Here is a 25,562-nt window from a genome sequence, read left to right as displayed (position 1 = left end):
AGATAAAGTTTTATCAAAGTAGATGATAAAAATATTATTTATTTTTTATTTAAAATCGACATTCAATTGTTCCCTTGAAGATCTATGATTTTTTTTTGCATGTTTTATTCATTAATTTTTTTTAAAGAAATTATACAGTTGACCATTCAAGGAATTATTTTCTTTTCATTATTTTCATTTTCATTAAATAGTTAAAATTAATTGACTATAAGTGATTTTATTGTTTGAATTAATCACCTGATTATAAATTAAATTAGAATAAACTGAGTATCAAAATTTCTATCTCGAATTATACCATCGAAATCTTCTCCCTGGCGTGTAAAATTTAATTTCCAGGTATCAAACTTATGGTATGGCGAAGATCTGATTTCCTTCTCCTGTGGAAGTTAAGGTAGCGTTTTTTTTACGAATTCCTTTCCAAAATAAGTTCCGCAATGCTTTAAACAGGGACCGAAATTCAACTGAATTAAATTCTTTACAAGGCTACGGTGACTTAATGAGAGTGTCAGATATTTGAAAATTTTCTTGACACAAAACTTACTTTTATAGAAGATTTATAGTTTATGTGGACCTTTTCAAAGTTAAATCTACCGTCCAGTTAAGGAAGAATCAAACATCTTTAGAAATTTGCAGAGCAATGTATCATTTCAGACAGCAGTGAGGTTTCAACCAAGTAATTGAAGCAGTGCTTCAGTTACTTTTAAACAAGACAAGTTTATGTATCAATAAAAATGCTACAAAACAAAGTGATAACTATAGTTATTTCAAAAACTGAGATTTGGGATTTAATTTAACATCTAAAGCAATGAAATAAAAACATAATTTTTTTATATTCTTCTCAAGCTATGACAATAAAAAATTTCAAATGCTGATTAACATCGTTAAATGAAATTCTGAGTAGTTTTCCAATGCTGAAAATTAAATCTTCAACGTAAAAAACATTATACCAGAAATGAAACAATTGCGTCAGATGTTTGAGATACACTATCATGTGAATAGTTACAAATTTTGTTACGACTTTAGTTACGAATTTTGTCACAAGAAAGTGTGAGCGCTGCTAAAGTAACAACAAACAAACATTTTTTTTTTTTGGTAACGGTATTCAGTGTTGCGAAGTAATGACATGTTGTCTGCTATATATTTAAAAGCAAAAGTGTTTTTGTTATAGTAAAATCTTTACTAGTGTTTAAGTATTCTTGAAAAATTATACATTGGTACCTTTTTAAATTTTTGAAAATGGTTCGAGTCGTTTCTTGTCATCATTTCGTGTCTCAAGATGTATTTCTCTCGGAAAATGAACCTACAGCGTTTTGTGGAGCTCAAGATAAACTTCTGGTGTCTACAGTTCAACATGCAGTAAATGTGCATGATTTAGATGCTAGAGGAAATGTTCTGCATTCATTCCCTACTGTAGATATAGTTAAACAAATAACTTATTGTGAATCAGGTAAGAAATATCTTGTGCGTATATATATATTTTTTATAATTTCTTTCCAGTGGTTATTAGATGTTCCAGATATTATTTTCTTTCTTTCTTTCTTAGAAAAATAAGTTATACTGTAAGTCATCTAATTAATCAAAAGGTGAACTTCGATATTTAAGCACTTTTTAAAAAGAAATTTAAATACTGTTCATTAATAACGGAATATTTGAAAAGAATGTCAATTCATTTAAATTACTTTTTTCTATAATAATTAAAAATTTATTGTTTTAACTTAAAGTAAACCATGAAAATAAAAGAGAGCATGCGAATGGAATAAAGATTTGAAGCAATCCTAAGGTCCAGCATATGAGTAGAAAATAAGGTTAATGTAAAAAGTCGTTCACTTTTTTTTTTCTGGTTTTTACTACTCCAGTTGTGATATCCGAGCCGATTTCGGATATTAGCAGCTTCAGTATATTAGCAAGAGTATGAATGGAATTGATGATTTTGAAGACAGTGAACAATTCGACTTCACTTTCTCTGAAAATTAATTGGAAACTGAATGACTTGAACCCTTTACATTGAGCAAATGTATGTGTATATGGCAGCAAGAAAAATAAAATGTTACTTATATAATTTACTAATAAATATAAACCGAAAAAAAAAAGAATCAATTTATATATCTATAAATGGGAATCATATTATGGTTATTATCTGAATTAAATTAATTACCAATGTTATAAAATGTCTAACGCCTTGACTATTATTTTTAGCTTTAAGATGATCTGAAAATATCTCATGGATATATTTGAGAAATTGTGTATCTACTTTTAAACTAAACAAAATATAAGAAGCAAATTTACCCAATTATGTAATTAATGTGAGAAAATAGAAAGGCATAATGACAGTTCATATATTTTTCTTAGTTATTTATCAATTATGAGTTATTTATCAGCCTTTTTAATAGAGTTCAAAAGAATCAGCATAATATTTGATAAAATTGCATAATTTCAATAAGCATGTTTCTTTTACAGAGCCAGTTTACTACTGTCTATTTTTTAATTGTTTTCTAAATATTGAATGTTTAAGCACATCTCTCTTTTTAATTGGAATAATTCATTGTATCAGAAATTGTTCTCCTGTATCAGAGCATATCATACTCTTAATTAATTTAATCATATATGAAATAACCGTAAAAGGAGTACTATGATATGAGAAATCTTTTGTCAATTTTTTTTCCTCCTGCATTTAATTCTTTTTTTCCAGAATATTATAGTTCGAATATTATTATGACTATCTTCTCCACAGATAAAACACATTTCAGCATTTTTAGAATCAAATTTTATCATTCTAAGATTGATTATTTTCTTTTTTGTAATATTACTTGCTTTTGGTGACCAACTGGTTCACTGAGAATATTGGTTATATTTGACTTCAGATAAATTGCTTCAGTATAATTTCATTCCATGATTTTGCCAAATTGTCTGATATTAACATAATGTTATTTTAAAGGTTTTACTTAAGTTTCATTTATTGTATACATGATTCTTTCTAATTGAGATCAATCCCATGATATCTGGAGCACTAATAAATTTGCAGACATCCAATTCATCTTTCTTCTAAATTTTATGGTATTGTGCCTTCAAATTTTTTATTTGTCTTTTAACTGCATAGATATTAAAGAAAATCCTTCTTTAGCTTTAAATAATGGAAGAAAGTCATGTTATGAAACTGATGATGAAACAATGAAAATGCTTTGAACTTCAGGGCAACAATGTGATCTATTTTTGGAAATTAAGCTAAAAATATTTTCAAAAAATTGTAAAAATTCATATGACTATTAAATTACTTAAGTTATTTATCATATATGGTTAATAACTTTTAAAATTTTGAAATATTATAAAATTTATTTTTGTGCAATAATATATTTGAAAATTAAATTAAATATTAAAAGCAAATTTTTTAATTAAAACATTAACTCAAAATCTGTTGGAAGTGCACATTTCCTTCTATTAACATATATAGAAAGGTAGGATGGACATTCTGATCTGTAAAGTGTTGCACACATTCATCTTTATTGTTATTATAGATAGTTCTACCATATTTTTAATATCCCAAGCTTTTTTTTTAAATCATTCATTTTTTTTAAAAAAAATTTCTTGGTGTTTGCCAAAAATGATCATTTTATGAAGTTTCGTCTTTTTTTATTCCAACACTGCGTTATGTTCTGTATATAGTATGTTAATAACTACTCAGAAGAGATAGTTCCTAGGAATAGTTTGTCTCATCTTTGAATCAATAAGAAAATATAACTTCATTATGTGAAGTTAATAATTGGCATTGAGATTTGTTTATTTTAATCTGAATTCTGATATATTTATCCCATTTTCTTTAATCTATTAATGTTGCATTTCACTCTTCTGTAACTAAACTGAATGCATTCCATTGTTTGTTTTTTTGCTTTTCCTAGAAGCTTTTTCCTTTTCCTTCCTCCCCTTTTCAGTATGCATTATTTGTTTCGAGATCCTGAGACTAGCTCTTTTGGAGGATTTAATTTCACAAAGGAGTGATACATTGTAAAATGTGTATATTTCCAAAATTTTTTGTTAGGTCTTGACCTAGGTCTTAGATACATTTTATTGCATTTCATTACAATTGTAGCAAAATAGATTCCTCTTGGTGTATGTGCAAAATCACTGAAGACTTCTGAGAATTGAGAGAGCTGAATTTCTAAACATACTTTAACTAGTATATTTAACCCATTAGCTAGATTTTATAGTTAAAGTATTATCATTATGAAAAATTACCCCCTTCCCTTTGATTTATTTTTGTAGAAATTCAAAAGTAAGATTTTTCAAAAAATATTTTACTGTAACAAAAATTATTATTTTTTTAAAAATATATAACTGAAGTTTTTACATCCTCATATGTAAAATATAGAAAAGGTATAATAATTGTAAAAAGATTCAAGCTGGAGATTTTGATGAATTTTCGCATTTCATATTTCACGGAATTCAAAAATTACTTTTTTGGCATTATATCTGGTTGTCTATTCATCTGTCTGTCTGTGTGTCTTTGAGCTAGATGGATGAAATTAAATATATAGACTTAAGACCAAGTTTGTAGATTTCAATAAAATTTTGAATGAAATCTATATCAAGGAAGTCTATTTGGTTGCTTAAATATAATTGAATTCGGTTACTACAAAACCTAAAGAGCTAGGGAGATAAAATCTAGTACACAGATTTGACTATCAGATGGGTTGACTATCTGTTGGTCTGCCCTTTTGCATGCATGTAAATGAAATGACTTAAATGAATGAAATTAGCTATTGTTACTAAATTGCGGGTTCTTTTTTTGATTTGTTGGTCGATGGAGAAGCACTCCTTTGGTAACAAGCAATGACTTTTATTAAACGCAAAGACACTAAGATGCAGCCAACAAATAAACAGCGGAAGCGAATACAGGGAACATATAGCAGCACACTACAACAAACAGTAACCCACAAGTAGTAATCGGTGCAATAACAATCGCCGCACATAAAGTTGCCCGACAGAATTCAGCAGGAGGAGAGAATCTTCATAAATTCACTCTATGGTCACTCCTAATGCCTGCAATTCTCCACAATCTCCTCACTTTAGCTGTATCCAACTGCCAACTGGTGTTTATTGTTGAGTAACCAATTATTTATTGTGGAGTAACCAATCGAGGATTGCTTACTCCACAATAAACACCAGGACTTGGCACACAGTTGAATTCAGTTATCATGTGAGCTACATACAATGCTTGCTCTTCGCTGGACTGCTCCAATTATTCTACTTAGATTCTTTCTACGATTGATTTTGGTTTGAGACTGCCGGCATTTTATAGTTCCCGGAGGAGGGCAGAGAAGATTCTGGAACAATAGGCATATCTCGGTTCCTATTGGCTCAATCACTAAAATTCTGAAAGTTTCCAGTTTTATATATTTTGTTGTAAATCCATCGCCAAGTTTCTTACCAAGATCTGGAATCGCAGGAATTCGAATCCGAGCTGATCGTAAAATGGTCTTTCCAGTGATTGAACTAACCTTGTTGGGAAGCAACATCACATATTTGTAACACTATATATAACAGTAGTTCCATGCCAAAGTTTGATTTCTGTCAATCGGAAAAAGGGGCATATTTGTAAGATAGATTCAGTTAAAATGCTAGATTTATCTATATTTTGATATCGGATTTATATTTTGTTACTACTTGTTTCCAGTGCCATGGGAACAGCTTTATCTAGGGGTAGAAGAGTAAAACTTTAATGGAGAGTGCATTAGATAATTTTGAGGTTTACTGAGGAGTTTTTTTAAAAAGTTTTTCAAGTGACTGCCTTTGCTTTTTTTAAAAAAAGATTTTCTATTGTCTTTTCTATAATTTTTCTTTTAAATTTTTTTCTATATAATTTTGTTTTACAGCTATTCTCTAAAAGATAATTAAGAGAAATTTATTAAAATCTTTGCTTTCAATTAAGCTGGGCATTAAAAGGCATTTGACTTATTTTATATTTACAAAAACTGAATTATCTAATCATTTCTTTATTCTCATTTCCTGATGTGTTAGAATTTTGACATTTTGTATATCATTATAAGAATATTTTCATGTCTTCAGGATTTAATTATCAGTTAACATATTAAATTTAATTTCTTGTACAAGACCAAATTTATTAATGAATTTGAATAAAAATTAATTTCGGTATTCCATAACATTTATAATAATTATAAATTTAAGGTAGTTTTTTAATTAACTACAAAAAAGTAGAAAATAATTAAGATAAAAGGAATCTGCTTTGTATATTACCAATAAAAATTGTTTTTTAAAGACTTTCTTATTATTTATAATTTTCTTTTCTAGGAAACTATGTTGCAACTATTGAAAATAAAGTGTCTTGGCATAGAAGTCTTATTACTTATGTTCGTGTTTACTTCAAATGGTGGATTGATGCCAATCATCAACCTCTTAAAGTCCGTATTGCTGGTTGTGCTCCTGTAAGTGAAAATTCTCATTCACCAATTAAAACATTGGAAATGGTTGAATTGCCTTTGGACAAGCCTGCTCTTTGTATTTCAGCTTGCAATAAAACATCAGTTTTAGCTGTTAGCTTAGGTGACATCATATCAGTTTTCTGTTACAGTACCAAAGTTCATTCTGCTTTAAAGCAAACATTCAATGATTTTGATCATTTTTTGGATATTAGTGTTCCAATAATTGTCCAAGAATTAGACGTGTGTGAATGTTTCTTTGCATGCAGGTCTGACAAAACTGTGCATGTTTTTAAAATTATTTGTGAAAATGATGAAGGTAATGGAGAGGAAGCTACCAATGATTTAAATGTGGATTCTGAACAATGTGACGAACATTTTGTGGAATGGAGATTTGAATCCTGTACAAATAATGGATCTAGTGATAAAGACTGGGATGGACATTTGAAATCCAGACTTCATCCTAAATCTTTCCCAATTAATTTACATTTTAATGCAGTAGATAAAGAAAATGAAATGTTCACTGGCAAAGATGCTTGTGAATTTTATGGACCTCTTCTGACTGTTCGTGGCTGTGCAGTAGATGTGAAAGTAAATTCCAAAACATTTGAAATGTATCCACAAATGCCTTCAAATATTTTTGCTGTAACTCTCCTATTTAGACACTTTGTTTTTCAAGAAAATAATTTCAAACTTTCTGGTCTCCAGTTTGTGCCATTTTATAAATCAGGTAATATATTCTTATATTTGTTTCTGTGCACCATTCTTTCTACAATTATATTATTTTATCTCACTTAAGGTGACCATTCGTACTGATTTTACCAGTACAGTACTGCTTTTCAGGGCATAAGTCCTGGTTAGTCATTAAACAAAACCAGTACACGAAAAGTACTGGTTTTAGATTAGAAAACATTAAAACAAAAAAAGTAATAAAATAAAAATAATAAAATTAAAACTGGCAACCCTGATAATTCCATGTGATATCGTCAGGTGTCACATGAGCAGGACCGCCACGAGATAGGTGGATTGAAATTTTTAAAGCCTTTAAAGAAAATGATGTGTCCAGTAATATTGGCAAATTGGTAGAGTATTGCCTCTGTATGCCAGGAACTACTGCACCGACCGAACGGGATTTTTCTTTATTAAACAACATCTGGACTAGCGAGAAAACCCAATTGAAAGTGGAAACTTTGAAATCCTTGTTGATTGTCAAAAATAATTTAAATGCAACCTGTATGGAATTCTATGAAATTATACAGGAAAACAAAAATTTGTTAAAAGCAATTCATTCCTCAGAAAAATATAAAAAAACAAACTAAATTAAATAACTCCGTATGTTTTATTATGTTATTATATTAGGTATGGCTTATCATGTTATGTTTATTATGTTTTATTTTTATATTGTAAAATCATATTTTAGTTTTCACATTTCTTGTGTTTAAATAAACGCAACATTTTTTGATATCTAAAACTTTTTTATTTACTTTGGTATACAGGTTGGCCGTTGGGTGAATTTTTGATAAAAATTTATAAAATCTGGGCGTGACTGGTCAAAATTCATGTTGTCCTGGTTTCAGATTTTAAAAAAATGGTCACCTTAATCTCACTCAACTATTTTAGTGAAAATATAAGAATTTTTTAATATCTTTTTAAAAAATTTATATTGTTTTCCAAAAGTTTTTTTTTTTAATTTGTCCATTTATTTCTATATTTTTGTAATGTGGGATAATATATGCATATATATAATTATGAAAACTTTTTAAGTTATTACAATATATTTGTAAAAGAAATATTTTCTAACTAATGCACTTTTTTGATATTCAAGATTGTGACTTGCTATTTAGAATTTATGTAAATGTTTTAAATTTCAAAAATACTCTTTGAATCTATTACAGATTATTTTTTTTGATTTAGTCAAGGAAAAGTTTTCTAAGTTCTGAAACAAATTATCTTACTTTATATTTCAAAACTCTGCGTTGTTGCTATTGTCTAGAAGAAAAAAATGTCTATTTTTACATTATCTATACTTATAAAAGGAAATATGTCTGCAACACTATCCAAGCAAATCCAACATGCTTACTGCCATGAAAGTTTGAATACAAGTAACAAAACAAGTTGCAAACAAAAATGATGTAGTGTATTTTGAAATTTAAATTTAAAAAATTATTTTAGAATTTTTTTTTATTTAATGTTTTGTTAGATGATATTTTTGCACATATTGCTTGTAGTATTTCTAAAAATAGTGGTAAAAATATTCTGTGCATCATCAAAGAGAGCAGGCAGTTGCCATTTTAAGCAAATTTGGCTTCTCTAACATAATTTACTGACTTTCGAGAATTTTAAATTTATTTTCTCAATTTCTTAAGAATTGAAATTCAATTTCCTGTATTTAACATTCTAATTTAATCTTTTTCAATTTGCATGAGGTTATTCAGACAATTATCTTTAACTTGAAGGATGAATATCAAAATACCTTTTCATTGATTATTTATATATATGTAAGCATTATTTTGTGTGAAGCAGAATGCAGTTTTTTAGACAGTGAAAAGATTCTTTTTACATTTTAAAATTCTTTTTAATCCATCAGGAAATCATAATTATTTACAAGCAGAGATGCGGACAAGACGTCCACCACAGCACAGTACAAAAGCCGAAGTGGGGAAGAAGGGTCGAAATAAATTATCCCTCATCTTATATAACCTGAGATTTTGATAGGGAAAATATTTCTTTACAGTGCTAATATATTAATAAGATTCAGACAGGAATTTCTGACGCATGCCAATCACATGTAAGGGAAACACAGGGATGTTTTAAGAAAGAATGTGCTTGCTGGACATTTTTTACCCCTTCACGCCAAGTGTGTGAAAGTATCAGCGTTTAGCTGATTCAGCAGTTTTATAAAGCTTATCTTGAATTAAGTAGAGAAAGTGGAATTGGATCACGAAATCAGAGGATATTTTTAGAATGAAGTTACTATGAGCTAAATTAAGATAAAATCTTGGAAATTAATTAAATTGAACTTAGAGTTAAAATATCATTACATATATATATTTGTGATAAGTTCAAAGATTTTTTTTTTTTCCCAACTAGGCACACATGATTTGCTGAGGAAAGTTTTACTTTTCCCTGATTTGGAAAGATGACACATTATTTAAGATACATAACAGCAAAAACAATCTATCTGCATTTAGTAGAATATGATTTGTTAGCTAAGTATCTGGTTTCAAATCACCCAGTAGCATCAGAATGATAATATAAGGTTCAGCACACATTAGAATTAATTTTCAACCTGGATATTCATATTATGGCCAATTCATCATAAGTTTTAAATTGAAATTTATTAATATTATTATAAGATATTAAACATATCTTCATAATCAATCATTCTTTCCATATATATCAGTACCATGAAGAAAAATAAACATTCAAAATCAATATTATTTTTTCACATCATTTGTAACTTTATTTTATAATTTTGACTTCTCTAACATTCTTCATGTTGCAAACTAGCCTGTGAATAATTCTAATTTTCTGAATATAGTAGATATATATATGTATCATACGAAGTGCTAACAATATAATGGAAAACATTACTAACATTGATATTATTGAAAATTTGTCATATTTAAAAATGTATTTGTTTTTTGCATGCAGTTGTAATGCTAAGCTATTTAATTTTGTTTTTAAAATCTGTAGTAAAACAGAAGTATCTTTCTCTCTTTTTTTTTATGTAAAAAGTGAGATGTGAATGTTTAAAAAGATCGCTGAATTTTATTATCACTGTACCTCTATTGAGTTTTGTGGTTTATTTTTTGGTAGAAATTTTTCAAAAGATGTTTTCTTTGGATATGTGAAAAGAGTAAGCATGATTTCAATTTTGAATTGTACTTGATAAAAAATATTACTCTCCCCCCAATTATTTAATTTTAAAATGGAAAATGGTTTAATTTATTTATTTTAAAGGTTGCAGATATTAGCACAATTTGCTGGCAAATTGAACTGATTGCAGTATTTATTCCAGTAATTTGTATGATCATGTCATAGGTAATAAGATGCAGGCTGTGCTAGTTTTTCTAATATAATATATATTAGGCAACAGTATTAATACTTGGTTTGCTTTTATAAGAGCTTGCTATTTCTTGAAACAAAGGACATTTTCGTTCCTTAATTTTCTCAACAAAAGACTGAAAATTATTTTGGTAAGAACCTTTAAAAAAATGCAATTTTTCTTTTTCATTTTTCTCCCCTTTCACTAAATTTAAGTGGAAGCAATATGTTTTTTAAAAGATAATTTCTTTATATAATTTAGAAAAAACTTAAACAATTTAATTTTATAAAATTTTCTTGGAATACATTCAGTAAAAAAAGTGTATCTCAGTGGATAGTTTTAGATAGGTAAATTGAATACAATTGTTTTTGTATTTGACTAAAGAGATTTGATATGCATTTGCATTTTATCAGAGCCATAATGGGAAGCTAGCTATATAGTTAAGAAATTAAATATCAATTTATTGCTCCTAATATATTTTAAAAGTTTCTTTTAGAATAGTAAGTAAAATTTATGGTCTTAAAATGTAATTGCTTTGATTTTATTTTGATTCTTAAATTAAAGCAGTCTTCTGTAAAAAGTGCTGAGCTACTGTCTATATTAATATTTGAATAAAACTGAAAAAATAGAGGTATAATCATTTAAAATAAATGGATTGATGAAGAATAAAATTATGAACTTTTAAACTCCTTTGACAGTTAAGCAAGTCTACTCTATAAAATTTAAATCATAAATTGTTGTTGCTTGATTTAAAAATAAGGTGCAGTCACCAAAGTTGAACTTTTTTTTTTATGATAGTTAGCTAATTATAATTATTCGGGCAATTTTTATTACAACTATAAAATGCATTTTTGTCTTTATTTATGTTGTTATCTAAGATCTCTAATTTTTTTTCTAATCTTCTTATAAAATGTTTCGCCAAATCTTGTTATATTGTCAATTAAATGGATTTTTTTTTTTTTTTACCTTTACATATCTCAAGTGAAAATTTGTGCTAATATCTATTAAATATGAATAAATATTAATAAAATTGTTGTGTAAATGTGAACAGTTTTTCCAGATTGGCAAGTTTATAATATTTTCTGTATAGAAATTTGTTTTCATGCTATGATTTTATAATTTATCCTTTATAAAATTAAAAAAAAAAAATTGCCTTTAAAATATTTATTATATACAATTATTTAAATAAAAAAAATATATTTATGATATATTTGTGACTTTATTTATCAGCTATAGCAAAATATTTTACTTTTTTTTTTCTGAATTTCTAGAGACATTACAAGATGGATTGGCAGATCCTCTCAATGCTGCTGCCTTTAAGTTGGAAAACTCGTCATTTTTATTGCCATGGTTAAATCTTTCCCCAAATTCCGCATCTTCTCTCAAAGCTATTGGATGCTTCTTCTCTACCTCGCAAGAAGGTTTTCTATATAATCTTACCAATGAAACCCAATTTGTTAGTACCTATACATATACTTCTGCATTGAAAGGTGTAGTACTGGACACTTCATTACTTCATGCCCTCACTGACACAGGACTGGAAACTTACACAGTTCACTTGCCTCATTCAGTTTTTCAGGGTTTGGAAGTGATGCATGAGAAAAGAAATGTAAGATATTATATTTATTTGAGTAGTTTTCTATTAGTAGGCCTATGACCAAACTCCGGCATATCTTAATAATAAATGTCGCTGTTAACAAAATTGTGAATAGAACTGAAGATTTACAATATTTAGGGGCCCATTAATGGAAGAATAACCCTTTATGTTTTGTGTAAGTAATATTTTTATGTGAATACATGGGGTCTCATCTCATCCATCATCTACCATTTTAAACTCATCTGCCATATTTCTTTGGTAGATGAGTTTTTAAAAAATCAGCGATGGAATTTCATTTTTATAGGCTATTACTTTTGAGTTCTGTTTGTGTACTTTCACTTAAAACATGCCTTGTGTATTTAATAAATTCGTAAGAAATGTTATTAATGAATGAAACATAGTTTAGAAAACAACTTTTTTATATTTTACTCCAAATGTAATTAGCTTGCAAATTGAACATTCTTGGTTCTCTTAATATGCATGATAATACTAGAAATATACTACTTTTGTAAACTGTTTATGTAATCAAATTCTTGTTAGTATCAATAGAGTTATTTATGGATTGAAAATTTCAGTCCAATTCTACTGGTGGGAACGATTTTGTCCACATTTTAATTATTTACACTGGGGAAACGAATTAAAGCGATATTTATTCATCGGTTATAAAAGTTCAATACATAAAGATGCAAAGAATGTAATTGAAATGATAGTGAGAAAATTTCAGAAAAGTTGATGAAATCGCCCTTCCTTCATGGTGAAATTTCTTATTGATTGTGGTTCAGTGTATGAATTTATGCCATAACTAACTGTGTCAAATCACACTCCAAATCTGAATGTAAAGATTTTATTGGAGCTCTGTTATAGCTCACCTTTTGGGTTGTTATATTTGAAGTTTTCTCTGAAGTTTCTTGATATAATGATGTACAAAAAAATGCCTTTCCCCCTTACCTTTAAAAAAGCATCAGATATTCTTAACTAATTGGGTTTGAATAGTTTAATGTTCTCAAGTGCCTTAAAATAAAAGGCATAAAATGTCATGCCAATTTTTGTAATTTTGAAGCAATTAAATAAAATGTTAAAGAAAGTTTTTATATGAAAAAATAAAAGTGTTTACAAAATTACTATTCTCCCTTTTTCTGTATATTTTTTAGTCTTTATTTTTATTGATTTTTTTTTCTCTTTCAGATAGTGCCAAAATATGATGATGCAGTTTGTCTCTTAGGCTTGCGTCCTTTCTTAGGGGTTGATTATTTAGTGAAATCAGATTGTCACTTAATTCTCGTTTCATCTGTTGAGGATTCAGTTTCAAATACTGAGTAAGTATGTTTTCTTTTTGAGTTTAAAAAATATTTTACTTATTGTAGTTATTCAAATTTTTATTAATTGATTTTTAAGAAATAATTTTAGAAGTTAAATTCACTATTTTTAGAATTATCAGTATTTAGTTTATTTTACAATTTAGGATTGTTTTGTTTTTAGCATTCGTTTCTAGTAATATCAAAAATAGACACAAGGTTTACTGGCATACATTTTTGTAATGAATTTGGTCTGTATTTATTTTCTACCATTAATAACAGTTTTATTTTAATTAAAAAAGAAATAGATGAAGAATTTCAGGAATTCTTTACATTAATACTCTTTTTGGAGAAAATGATAAGGAGGATTTGTCATATTTGGAGTAATAAAATGAGAAAATTGCAAAAGTACTCTGTAACAAAGACTTCTATTTTACTATTCTTTTAATCATCTCATTTGATGATTTAAAATACATAAAAATGATCAAAAGAGCACCCTTTTTCAATAAGTTTAAACAAAGTGATTGGATGTCTTGTATTTACTGCCAAATAAAAACAATATTGGAATCAAATTCATAAAATTTTTATTTATGACTTAAAATTTTTTTTGTAAAATAACAGCTTATGATGTTATATTTATTTGAATAAGATAATCTCTCTCTCAATATATATAATGCTTATGTATATGCAAAATCAGGTGGAATTTGTTAATCCTCTTTTGGCAAGGCTTGCATGCTTTAATTGTTTACATGCTTGCCTCAATAAATAAATTTAAAAAAAAAAATCTGGATGATACAAAAAAAGTGTCGATAAATTGAACAATATCAATTATAAATCGAAAACATCAAACAAGTTAAATCAAATAAAAGTACGGAAGAATTGTTTATAAGTACATCCAGTTAGAATAAATGAAACAGTGATGAAAAACATTTTTTATGTACCGAGTGAAGTTTTCAAACTACTGGGACATTGCCAGTTAGCTTTACCTTTTATGTAGTATAGCTAACTACTCAGGATATTCTATCCTTATTGCACAAATATTATTTAAAATGAAGCAGCTTTGATATGTTATTGGTGATATTTGAAAAATGACATCAAAGTTTTTGGGTTATGAGATGAGCTAAATGAGGTGGGGGGGGGAAGCCAATATAAAATCCTGTCTTTGAGAATTTGTAACATAACTGTTCTTTTAAAATTATATGGTATATTTTTTGTGATAAGATGCAGTTCGCCATTGTTGATTGCGATGACTAAATTAATCTTCGTGAATATTTCCATATTATTATTACATTGACTAATTTTGAACACATACACATACATCAATATTATCATTACCAGAAGAAATGCATTCTTATATGGCAAGTGAACAAAGTGAGTTGGCGAGGAGGAGGTGTGACCCTCTAGTTATTAGAAAACTAAATATATCATTGATATGAAAAAAAAGTGTTTTGTGGGGGAGGGGCTAAATAGAAATGGGTTGAAATCAATAAGTAGGTGCTTAGGACAGCACTGTCGCATATACATTTAAAACACTCTTTTTCCCTTTGTTATAATTGGAATCTGAGAGAATAACTTGAGTGTCTTATTCTTCATTGGAGCTCATTTGAGGATTATGGTATTTATTCGATTAATTCAGATTGCAGTTCAGTCTTAATTGCGAGATAAACTTATATATTACGTGAAAAAAAATCCATTGTTTGGCCATAATTTTTTATTGAACTAACATGCTAATTACTAATTGATATTTGATGGATTTTCAGCATTGATTTTTTGATGCATAACTAGAGATATTAACACTTTAGTAGCCTTTTTTTCCCCAACCATATTTCTGGAAAAAATATGGTTTGATTTGTACGAAACTGATTTTTATTATAAGGAAGTATACTTTTGTCTATTGATTGATTTTTCTTTTTACTTAAAATTTCAAATATACTTTCCTAAAACATTTGCATTTTCTTTTTGAAGACCTGATGGAGGCAACAAATCTACTTTATATTCCTTAAAAGAACCTGCTCCTATTCAAGTCTTTGCAGACCTGGTAACAAATAAAATTTTACTAAATTCCATAATCTAAGAAAAAATTTTTTGTAAAGTCTTTATAACTTTTAGGATTAAATACAATTAAAAACATTGCTAAAGTTAGTCAGCTAGATATTTAGTCAGGGCTTGTGTCAAACTATCTATAATATTCCAAATCATAAACAATTAGTATATGCGATTGGTCTGAGTTCCTAATTTAATCATAATGTTCAGAGTTTTATTAACAATTCTAATAATTGCTGAATACCAGCTTAAAATATTAATTAATAATTAAGATCCATAATAGCACTAGAATGATTATAACTTTCTGTTGCTTTTCAAATTAAGCAAACATTTAAATTTAGGTGAAATAGGTGATAAATTTACTATACTAATTAAGCGAGGTTGATAAATTATATTAATTTTGATTTTACCATGTATTATAAATTATTTGGGCAATCAATAGTAATATTACCATGTATATAAATTATTACTTCAATTTGCCATTTGTATTGAAAATTAAAGATTTTATTGTTTATTCACTTCTTTTCTTGTTTACTGGTTGCTCTAATTATTTGTTTCCTGCACTCAAAATCCCAAAGATAGCAATAAGAAAAACAAATAATTTCATTTCATTCCCTGTTCTATCCTTAATCAAATCTATGAATAAATATATTTATTTTGTCCTTAATTCTGGAAGAATATATAAATGACTGCCTCTCTTTATCATGTTTAGGGCTTAGATATTTAGTCTTTCCAATCATCGATTCATCCTATAGATTGCTATCAGACTTGAAAGAGATGAAAGCAGTAAACATCAAGTAATTTCTTTTGTTGAAAACTATGGGGAATTTTTGCATATTTTTATTTAATTTGCCTTTTTCATGTTTGTAAAATGTTGTATTTTATACTTCTCTCACTTTTTGAAGTGCTAGAGGTTTGAAATTTTGTACTTTACTGATTTCTCAGTACAGTGCAACATTTTAATATTTTCTGAACTTTATTGTCAGATAATCATTTTTTAATTAAATGATTCATATAAGGGTATCATCTAGTAATAAATTTGGGAAAAGAAATTTATTATAAAATTGCATAGTATTTATACTAATGAATTTTAAGTTAATATTTAAAAAAAAATAAAAAATAATATAATTTTAATAAATCTACTTTGTATTATATGTATAAAAGTTTGTGTTAAAAAATGTTTTATGGAATTTATTTTTTATATTATTTTATTAACTTTTTTGAATATAAAAGAATTATTTTTATTATTTCAAGAGTTTTTTTTCCCCTATAAAATTTCACTTTTGTGGCATATTAGTTCATTATCTTAAAATAATTTTAACAATTCTTATAAATTTTAGATGTACAAGTATAAATCTTATATTGTTTAACCTTTTAATAATAAAATAACTTTATCATCTTAAATCAGATCAATTGAACTATCATTACAGAATTAAATATTCAAGAATATGGTATTATTGTTAAATCTAATTTTTTTGTACCTTTTCCTGTTTGTTATATATTTTAGGTTAATAATTATAATGAAATATAAAGATGCATGGATTTTCTTTTAGATCCTTATTATTAAAATATTTGGAATTTTCTTTTTGCGTTTGTTTTAATATCCTTTTATATAATTTATATATTCTCCTTTTACAGATGGAAGTTGCTGAATGTCAGAAATCTGCTAGTCCTAACACTTATTATCATCTTTTAAGTGAGGCACATGTGATTCTACGTACTGAAATTTTCTTCGAAAACTATGATAAAGAAGTCGAAACTTTATATAGAAAATCATGTTTAATGTTAGCAGATTATTTCTTATGGTAAGTTTATGTAATTTAATTTAATTTAAATTTGAGTTTCATAATTTTTTTAAATTTGATTTTTATTTAAATTTGATTTATTTAATTTGAGTTTCTGTCTATTTTGTAAAATCTCTTAAGGAGTGTTTTCAAATCTAACTTTAAAAAAAAAAAAAAAAAAAAAAAACAGTATTTTAATATTTGTTTTAAAATTTGTTATGACAGATATTTGAAATTGAATTTTTTTTAATGTTTAGTTCTTTAAGTATTGAAAGCGGAATTATGTGAATTCTACTGCTGTTTAAGAAGATTGTTTAAATTGTATTTATGTAAATGATGATTGTAAAACAATCATCAATTTGTACATGCATGTACAAAAGTGCTTGTTTTTTTTTTTTTTTTTGCTTAAAAAAAGCTTGATTTTTTTTTTTTTTTTTTTTTTAAACAGTTTCACACTGCACGCCATTTTTATGATCTGTGCCATCCAGGCACACAAAAAAAGGCCATTTTTGCAATTATTCTTGGGATATCAACCACAAACATAGAACACTGCAAGATATTCTTTTCAATGAAATAAATGAATAAAAAGATTATGTCTGACATAAATTTAATGGAATACAAATTTACAATAGCTTAGTTGCATGAATAACAGTATGCAAACGCACTCTTACTTAAATTATGTCAAAAATTTGATGTTGATACTGTAATTTTATCCAACATTATATATTTGATACAGCATACAACTTGTTACATTGCTATTCATGCTGTTGGATTGCTTTGCTTTCGTTAAAATGTATTCTGTTAAATCTGTTATGTGCATTTTATCTGGTACATTCTTTTCTTTTATTTAACTGTCTCCTCCTTTATATTTGTGATCCTGCATTCTATAGCAAAAATGATTTATTTTTGTATGCCTGACTTACTTTCAAAGTTTGTAAATGACTTTTTGAGACATCTTGTAAGTTACATAAAAATATACTGTAATTAAATTGAAATACTGATATCCAAAAGGATCACTTCACTAAAAAATATAGATGGATGTCATGTTTTGTCATTCTATTTGTTATTTCAGCTTCCATATTTATATGCATTTATCAAAATATTTGGAAAAATAATTTTAATGAATTCAAATAGAAATATATTGGTTAGCTTGAAGGATTATCTTAAAGTTATAATTTTAATATCTTGTTAACGAGATTTATATTTTTAAAAAATATTAAAGGATAAGCAATAGCTAAAAAAATATGATTAGAAAATTATTCCAGTTAAAGTATAATTTTATACACATGTATCTAACTCCTTTTACTGTGTTTTTAAAATTAATTATGATCAAATGTTAATTTTGTCTGTTTATATCTTCTCTTATGTAGATGAAATCTATTCAAATACTTCAGCATTCTTATTGAGAATAAAATGTATTTGTAAGATTATTTAAAAGTATATATTTTTTTCTTTGCCAGGTTTATAATTCTATATATTTGTTGTTTTATAATTTAAGTGAATATTACTAGCCAATGATTTGTAAAATTTTATGAAGTTAATTTGAAATTTATTCCTTTAAAAATATAACATTTCTGTTTCTTATCCCTTATGTTGCTTTTTTTTTTTTATTTTAAGCAATGAATCAACACAAAAGTTATTTTCCATTCCATATTATCATTTATCTCAACTTTCTGCAGAAAACATTATTAAAAGAATTTTGGAATTTCGTCATCAGGTATGACTTAGCTATATATATTTTTCATTTAAAATTGAACTTATTTTATATGTTTTTTATTCAAAATTACCCTTGGAAAGATATAACAATCTTGGATTTTCCTCATAATTTTTTACTATAAAGCAAAGTTCTATTCATAAGGAATAGACTTAATAAAATTTTTTACTTTATTGATTTATTTAAAAGATTATTATGCTTATATAAAAAATTTTATTACATTTTTACTTTTCTATTTAATCTGTATTACATTTTGTCAATTTTCATATTAATTTATTCAGAAAGTAATATTGATGTTTATTTAAATAAGCTGGAATTTTAATATTACTTGTTCTTCTAAATATGTTTGAAATCAATTTGTTTTCTTAATAAAAACAAATGAAATAGGGTGCTTAGTGTTATGAAAAGTGCTGAAATTTGAAAACCATTTTTAAGCACCTTAAAAGTGTTTAGTTTTCTAGATAAGTGCATAAATATTATTCGTTTTGTTTCCTCACATGTTGAATATGATAATTTGAAAGATAATCGTAAAATCTTATTTATTAGATGTATCAAGAAAGAAAAGAATTTGGACAAGGAATCCAGGGTTAAATAGATTCAGGAGTTCCAACACATATTAATTAATGCTCATGAAACTTCCCTTCTGCCCAGTCTTTCTTCAAAAGTGTGCATTGCCCTTCACTGAAATACCTTATCCAGAAGGGTGAACTACAAAATATATACTGCACCACACGTGTGGCAGCTCAAAAAACGTTCGATTTTTTTTTTTTTTTTTTCAAACACTAAAAAAATTTTTAATGTTTGAAATGCTGAAGAATTTATTTCAGTTATACCTAGTAAATTATGTTTCACCTTTTATGTGTTGTTAAAGTAGAATGCGCAGATTGGTCCGATCAACAGAAATCAAAAATTCAGTTGTAGGAATTTGGGGTGTCAAAGAGATATATCGAATATGATAGAAGCTGCTGTAGAAATACTTGCTGTGAAGCTTCTTTAGTATATTACACATTTGATCATCGTTCTCTTTAATATGCTGTTTTAGAGACAATCCATTAAACTGCTTATTAGATTGTTTTTATTGATCATACTGAAATGCAACTGATTGTAGTGTGTTAGTCAAGCACGTAAAATCTTGTATGATGAGATTTTAACTTGAAGCCATAAGTTTTCAATGAACATGATTTCTTTCCTGGTGTAAGTTTTAAATGACCCCATCCATTTGAAAATTATTATTTGTTGGGCCTATCTCAACAATTTTCTCGACTCTTTTACCTAGAGGAAGAAAGAAAAAAAGAAGAAGAAGAAAAAAAAAAAAAACTAAGTTCTGATACTTAAAATTTTTAACAAATGAAAAAAAGTTTTTCAAAACTTTTATTCCTAAGAGTTTAGTTACTATAATTTTACAACAATTTTTTATAATTCTTACAGAATTTTTTCCCTTAATGAAATTTCTTTTTACATATAAAGGTTTGACCTAATTGAGATAGCAGTGCACAACACAAACCATTGAAGTTAGGAACATGAAATTTGAAAAGTTACTTCTTGGGTATTAGAGGCCTACTAAGACCGAATATTTTTAAATTTTAGATGTTTAATTAAAAAAAATAATAACAGAATTTTAACGCTTTGTTACCGTAATATCAAAGCATCATTGCACAAAAATTATTTTTATATTGTTTTAAAAGTTTTAAAAATTAGCTTTTCAGTGAAACCAATTTAGTTGGAATGAATGCATTTTCCCTCTTCAATTTTTTTTTTATCTAATTTGTAATGACAATTTTATTATAACGAAATTCAAAACAATATAATTGCTTCTTTGATCCATTGAGTCATGTTATTTTACCCATGTTAAAATCATGATAAGAGAAAAAAGAATGCTGCTTTTGATTTAAATGTAAACTTAATTAAAATTTTCAAGCAGTTTATCGAATAATTTTATATTCAAAACTTTTATTTTTCATGGACCAGATTCTATCATTCTATAATGATTATTGCTTTTTTTCATTTTATAACTTATTGGATTTTTTTCCCAATGAAATCTTTCTTTATCTATGAAAGTTTGTTCTGATTAGGGTTTGACGGTTTTCAAACCAAATTTGTCACATTCGAAAACCGGTTTTTAAATTAAGAAAACCGGCTTTAAGAATTCATATTATTATGTAAAAATCAATTTTGAACTTTTTTTATTTGCTATTAATTCTATGCAACGGGCAGCAAACACATTTTTTCAACGTTGCAAGTTGCGTTGGCCAGTGCTTGTGCACTGCACAGTTACGCCTCGAATTCATCAATTTATGTTTTTCATGAACATCCCTTTTCACTTTTTTTTCTAGGTGAAACAAAAGTTTGATAAAGCTCTTGCTTCACGTCGGATGTTTTGTCTATCGGTATTAAGTCGGTGCTAATAGAAACTTCAGCAATTTGACTGGCTCGTTTAGAAGAATGTGTGAAAGGAATAAATAATTACCCGTTTTCTGCTTCTTGATCACAGTATTTAATGATGTCAAATAAAATTTTCATCGTACCACTCCTGAAAGCTTTTTTACACCACTTCTACTAGCCATATCAATACGAAATATCCAGTTAAAATAAAATGCTGTCAGAAATGACATAACACTCACACACACGTGAAAAATTAGAACTAAAAAAGTATCTAATGCGAGAAATCCAATGTGATCCAAGATCAAATGTGTTCATCGTTCCGCATCTCACACCTTAATGAAATGGAATTGTTGAAATGTGGTCTCAGAAACCGATCCGTCTCGAGTCACGACAGGTTTTGCTTAATATTGTGAAGATGAAAACTGGAAACAAAAATATAAATTTGTTATATTTGGTAAAAATAATGTATGTATTAAGTATGTTTAATTTTTATGTTTATATTTTTTATTTTACATTTTAAAATTTAAATTTTATTATATAAATTTCTTCTATGAAACATTAGTGTAAAATAAGAAGTTCTGGCTTCTGTTTAATGGAATTTTAAATAAAACAGAGGGTGTTAAAATATTCCATATTTTCTTTCGCAAAGTTTTAACATAAATTATGTCTTTAGCAAGCATCGGAATTAGATTAAGAAGTGTGTTTGTTTATTTTTCAAAATTCCTAGAAAATGGGTAGATTAGATTATTTTAAATTGCATTAATATTAATAGTTAATACAATAAAATTGTAAAATAAACGTCAAAAATATTTATTCAATAACTTTAATTTCATTTTTAGATAAAAATGAGTAAGTCGGAAGTTTGGGATAGTTTCAAAAAGTTCGGGATAGACAAGGCAATCTGAAATCATTGTAATAAAATTTTCAGCTGCAAAGGATCATCTACGAGCCATCTACATAATCATTTGAAAGCAGTTCATAAAATAACTGTCGGAAATAATATAATTGTTTAGTTTTTTGAAGACCCTGAAGAAAAACTTACAAATCCAAAGACACTGAAAGCTGAATTTTCATTATTTGAACAACCGAATAAAAGAACAAAAAACTTAGATTTGTAATTTGATGCTAAACTCAGTAACTAGTGAACGAGTATTTTCAATTTCAGGCAATATTGTGTCCAAAATAAGAACAAGCCACTGTTCAGTGGATATTTTATGTTTTTTAAAATCCTATTTTCTTAGGAAAAATTAAAATTAGAAAAAATAAAATAAATATTATTTGAAATTTTTGTTTGAGTTTTCGTTATTTTGTGTAAGTAATATGTATATGTAATCTTTAATTTTGCTTTTTATATTTTGACTTTGATATTGATTTCTTTTTTTGTTATTTTATATAAATGAAAATAAAATTTAAAAAAAATAGAATAGGGAAAAATATTTTATTTTTCCATATTCTTTTTTTTTTTTTACAAAAATTCGAAAATTGGCTAAAACCGTTTTTGGAAATATCGAATTCGAAAACCGGTTTTTGTATAAACCCTAGTTCTGATTGAACAGAGCAACCGAGTTAGGAGCATGAAATTTCTGGAGTTATTTTTTAGATATTAGTCTAATCAGAATGGATTTTTCAAAATTTTAATTTGAAGTCTAATTAAAAAATAAAAACAAAAATTATTTTAAATTATTTTTGAAGGCTTAAAAAATAATTATTTAATGATAAAAATTTTATTGGAATAAATGCATTTTTCTTTTCTTTTTTTAGTAATTTTTGAAAAAGTAGTTTTGAACACAATTTATAACAATGATTTTTATTATGATGAAATTCAAAACAATATAATTGGTTCTGCTTATAATGAACTGCTTACTTTTTTTTGGCTAAGATGCTTAAAAAGTGCTTAATGTACTTAATTTTTTCAGCAGTTTCTCACTACACACCCAGTTAAAGAGAGATAATTTGATTTATTTGTAATTCCTTTTGTGTCTTTAACTTTTATTTATTGGAATTTTATAAAGCAATCAAAATGGATAAGTCAATTTAACTAAAAGTATTAATAATCTGTTTCATTTTTGCTTTGTGAGTTTCAAATGATTTTACAATGAAAAACAGATGCATGAATGGTGTTATTCTCATATTTATTAAAATTCCTTATGTTTACTTTTTAAAAATTTACATTGCCTTTTAATATCATGCTAAATTAAATGATTGGATAGTTTTAAAACTATTAATTAAAAAATAATGGTTTAAATTCTCTTTTAAAAATGGGCTTCCAATTTTACAGCTAAAATTGACCAACATTTTTCAGTGTTTGGTATTTTATATGGATTCACTTCTCTTTGATGAAAAGCCATCAACTGTTCTTACTTTATCTCAAGTATGTATATTATTTTTTATTATCATTATATAAAATATTTTTTGTGGGTTTATAAACATTTAAGTAAGTGGAGACATTGGCTGTATCTACTATTTTGATTTTTTAAAATTTACTTTTACTCTGTTAAAATAAATTATTTCCTATCAGTGCATCACTATAAAATTTTTTAATAATGACACTGTAATGAAAAGTTATCTTTATCATTTTGTAATTATTTTGGGCAAAATGAAAATATTTTTCAGAGTACTGCTGATTTGATTTTATCTGCATATTCTGAAGAAGCTCCTGAAATGTTGTGGAAAGTCATTTTGTGCTCAAATTTTGATAGTTATAAGCTTGGTAAGATGAATACATATAATTTATTATTTAATTTTTTAATGTGATTATCTCCTTTTATAATAATCTTTTATGTGTGTCTTTTATTTGAACAGAAAAAGCCATTTTGATTCTGAAGCGAAGACTTACTAACAAACGACAGTACGTGCATTTTTCTTATTCTTTTAATTTCTTATTAACAGAATATTGAAATATCACTTATTATTCAAAGTTATTAAGATATAAAAGTGCTTGTTTAGATAATTTGTAGTAAAAACTAAAAATTCTAAAAAATTGTTTTGATTGTTTTGAAAAATTGTTTGATTGTTTTGAGATTGTTAAAAAAGATTTCACATGAACATTGATTAATTAAACCAGTTTTCACATTAATACAGAAATTTCATGTACAATTTTTATGTTGAAACTAATGCTTACTACTATTTATTTGTTAAAGTTATTAATTTGGTAATTAATATTATTATTTTAAAAATTACTACCTTTTTCTAAGCTACTAAATTTTAAAAAATTAATCTTTTATTTCCATTTTTAAGTTTAAAAAATTTTTTATTTTTAGATCCAGATTTTCTTATTTCAAATTGTTGTATGTTTTGAAATTTTATTAAGGACTGCTCAATCTTGTAAAACCCAAATTTCGATATATATATTATAAAACAGAGTGTTTCTGTATGTATACTCCTCAAAAGAAATCCTTTTAATTTTGATGAAATTGGGCACAATTGCAAGTCAAAAAGAAAGGTAGGTATTTCCTTTTCAAAATCCAAAGATCCAAAGTGGTTAATTACATTTTCAGTTAATTAAAAGTTAAGCCTGTTTTGATCATGTGTGCCATGTCGCCTGGAGAAAAGGGAAAACGCAGAGAATCTTAAGTTCCTTATTATTTTTTTTTCCCTATCTAAAAAATGGCAATATCTGAATATTGCAAGAATAAAAGATCATAGTCATGGCTTCTAACAACGAAACAATACCATTCACTGTTGTGTACTGTAGAAACTCACCCCTTCACTCTGTATAGGTAATTCTCATTTCGATTTGCAAGACATTTGATCCTTTTCAATGAGATTACCAAATGGCAGCAATGAGCATGAGCAAGACTTCTGTAATTGCGTGAAAGAATAGAATACATTTCTCTTGCGGGATCAGCTACGTTAAATCTGCAGAAGCAGCGTGGTGGTGTTTACTCAACCATGCTTGAGTTTATTGAATGGTTCGTTTATTATTTGAGACACTGTAAGCTTATTGAAAGTAGATTAGAGAATTTTTTTAAACAATGAGCTGCTCAAAATCTGGACTTAATACAAATTGATAAAATGATAATTAAAACGACGGGTAAAAAAAATCAATCCTGATTTTGTTGAATGGGTTCAAGAAGTTCTACAAGATCCATTTACTGTGTATGGCTCACTGTGTAAAAAGATAATGAGCCTAAGTAATATAGGAAAACAGGCACTTATTAGTTATGATAAAAGAGGAAGACATACAAGACTGTGTGTCAGTTCAGTCTTCATTGTTGTTGGACTTAGTATCTTAAAGGAATACAGGAAAAGATAAGATGTCAAATACA

At 26.7% G+C, this 25,562-nt stretch overlaps 1 protein-coding gene across 2 annotated transcripts in view; it reads left to right on the top strand.

The window, feature by feature from the left end:
* Positions 1-1,102: 1,102 nt before the first annotated feature.
* The window catches only part of LOC129968186 (BLOC-2 complex member HPS3-like), a 61,068-nt gene continuing 36,608 nt past the window's right edge, over positions 1,103-25,562 (top strand). The window contains exons 1-10 of one of the 2 annotated variants that reach the window (XM_056082035.1): positions 1,103-1,447; positions 6,304-7,161; positions 11,751-12,088; positions 13,262-13,392; positions 15,337-15,409; positions 17,053-17,219; positions 18,816-18,915; positions 23,597-23,665; positions 23,908-24,004; positions 24,097-24,142. In XM_056082035.1, coding sequence (XP_055938010.1) covers positions 1,237-1,447; positions 6,304-7,161; positions 11,751-12,088; positions 13,262-13,392; positions 15,337-15,409; positions 17,053-17,219; positions 18,816-18,915; positions 23,597-23,665; positions 23,908-24,004; positions 24,097-24,142 — 2,090 coding nt within the window. In that variant the 5' untranslated portion in view covers positions 1,103-1,236. Of the gene's footprint in view, positions 1,448-6,303; positions 7,162-11,750; positions 12,089-13,261; positions 13,393-15,336; positions 15,410-17,052; positions 17,220-18,815; positions 18,916-23,572; positions 23,666-23,907; positions 24,005-24,096; positions 24,143-25,562 lie in introns of both variants that reach the window. The other variant, XM_056082033.1, reaches the window with a different exon arrangement.

The sequence above is a fragment of the Argiope bruennichi genome, chromosome 5, assembly GCF_947563725.1.
Source record: "Argiope bruennichi chromosome 5, qqArgBrue1.1, whole genome shotgun sequence".
NCBI classification, from domain to species: domain Eukaryota; kingdom Metazoa; phylum Arthropoda; class Arachnida; order Araneae; family Araneidae; genus Argiope; species Argiope bruennichi.
The sequence above is the reverse complement of the archived record's forward strand: the minus strand, read 5'-3'. Positions and strand labels throughout refer to the sequence as shown.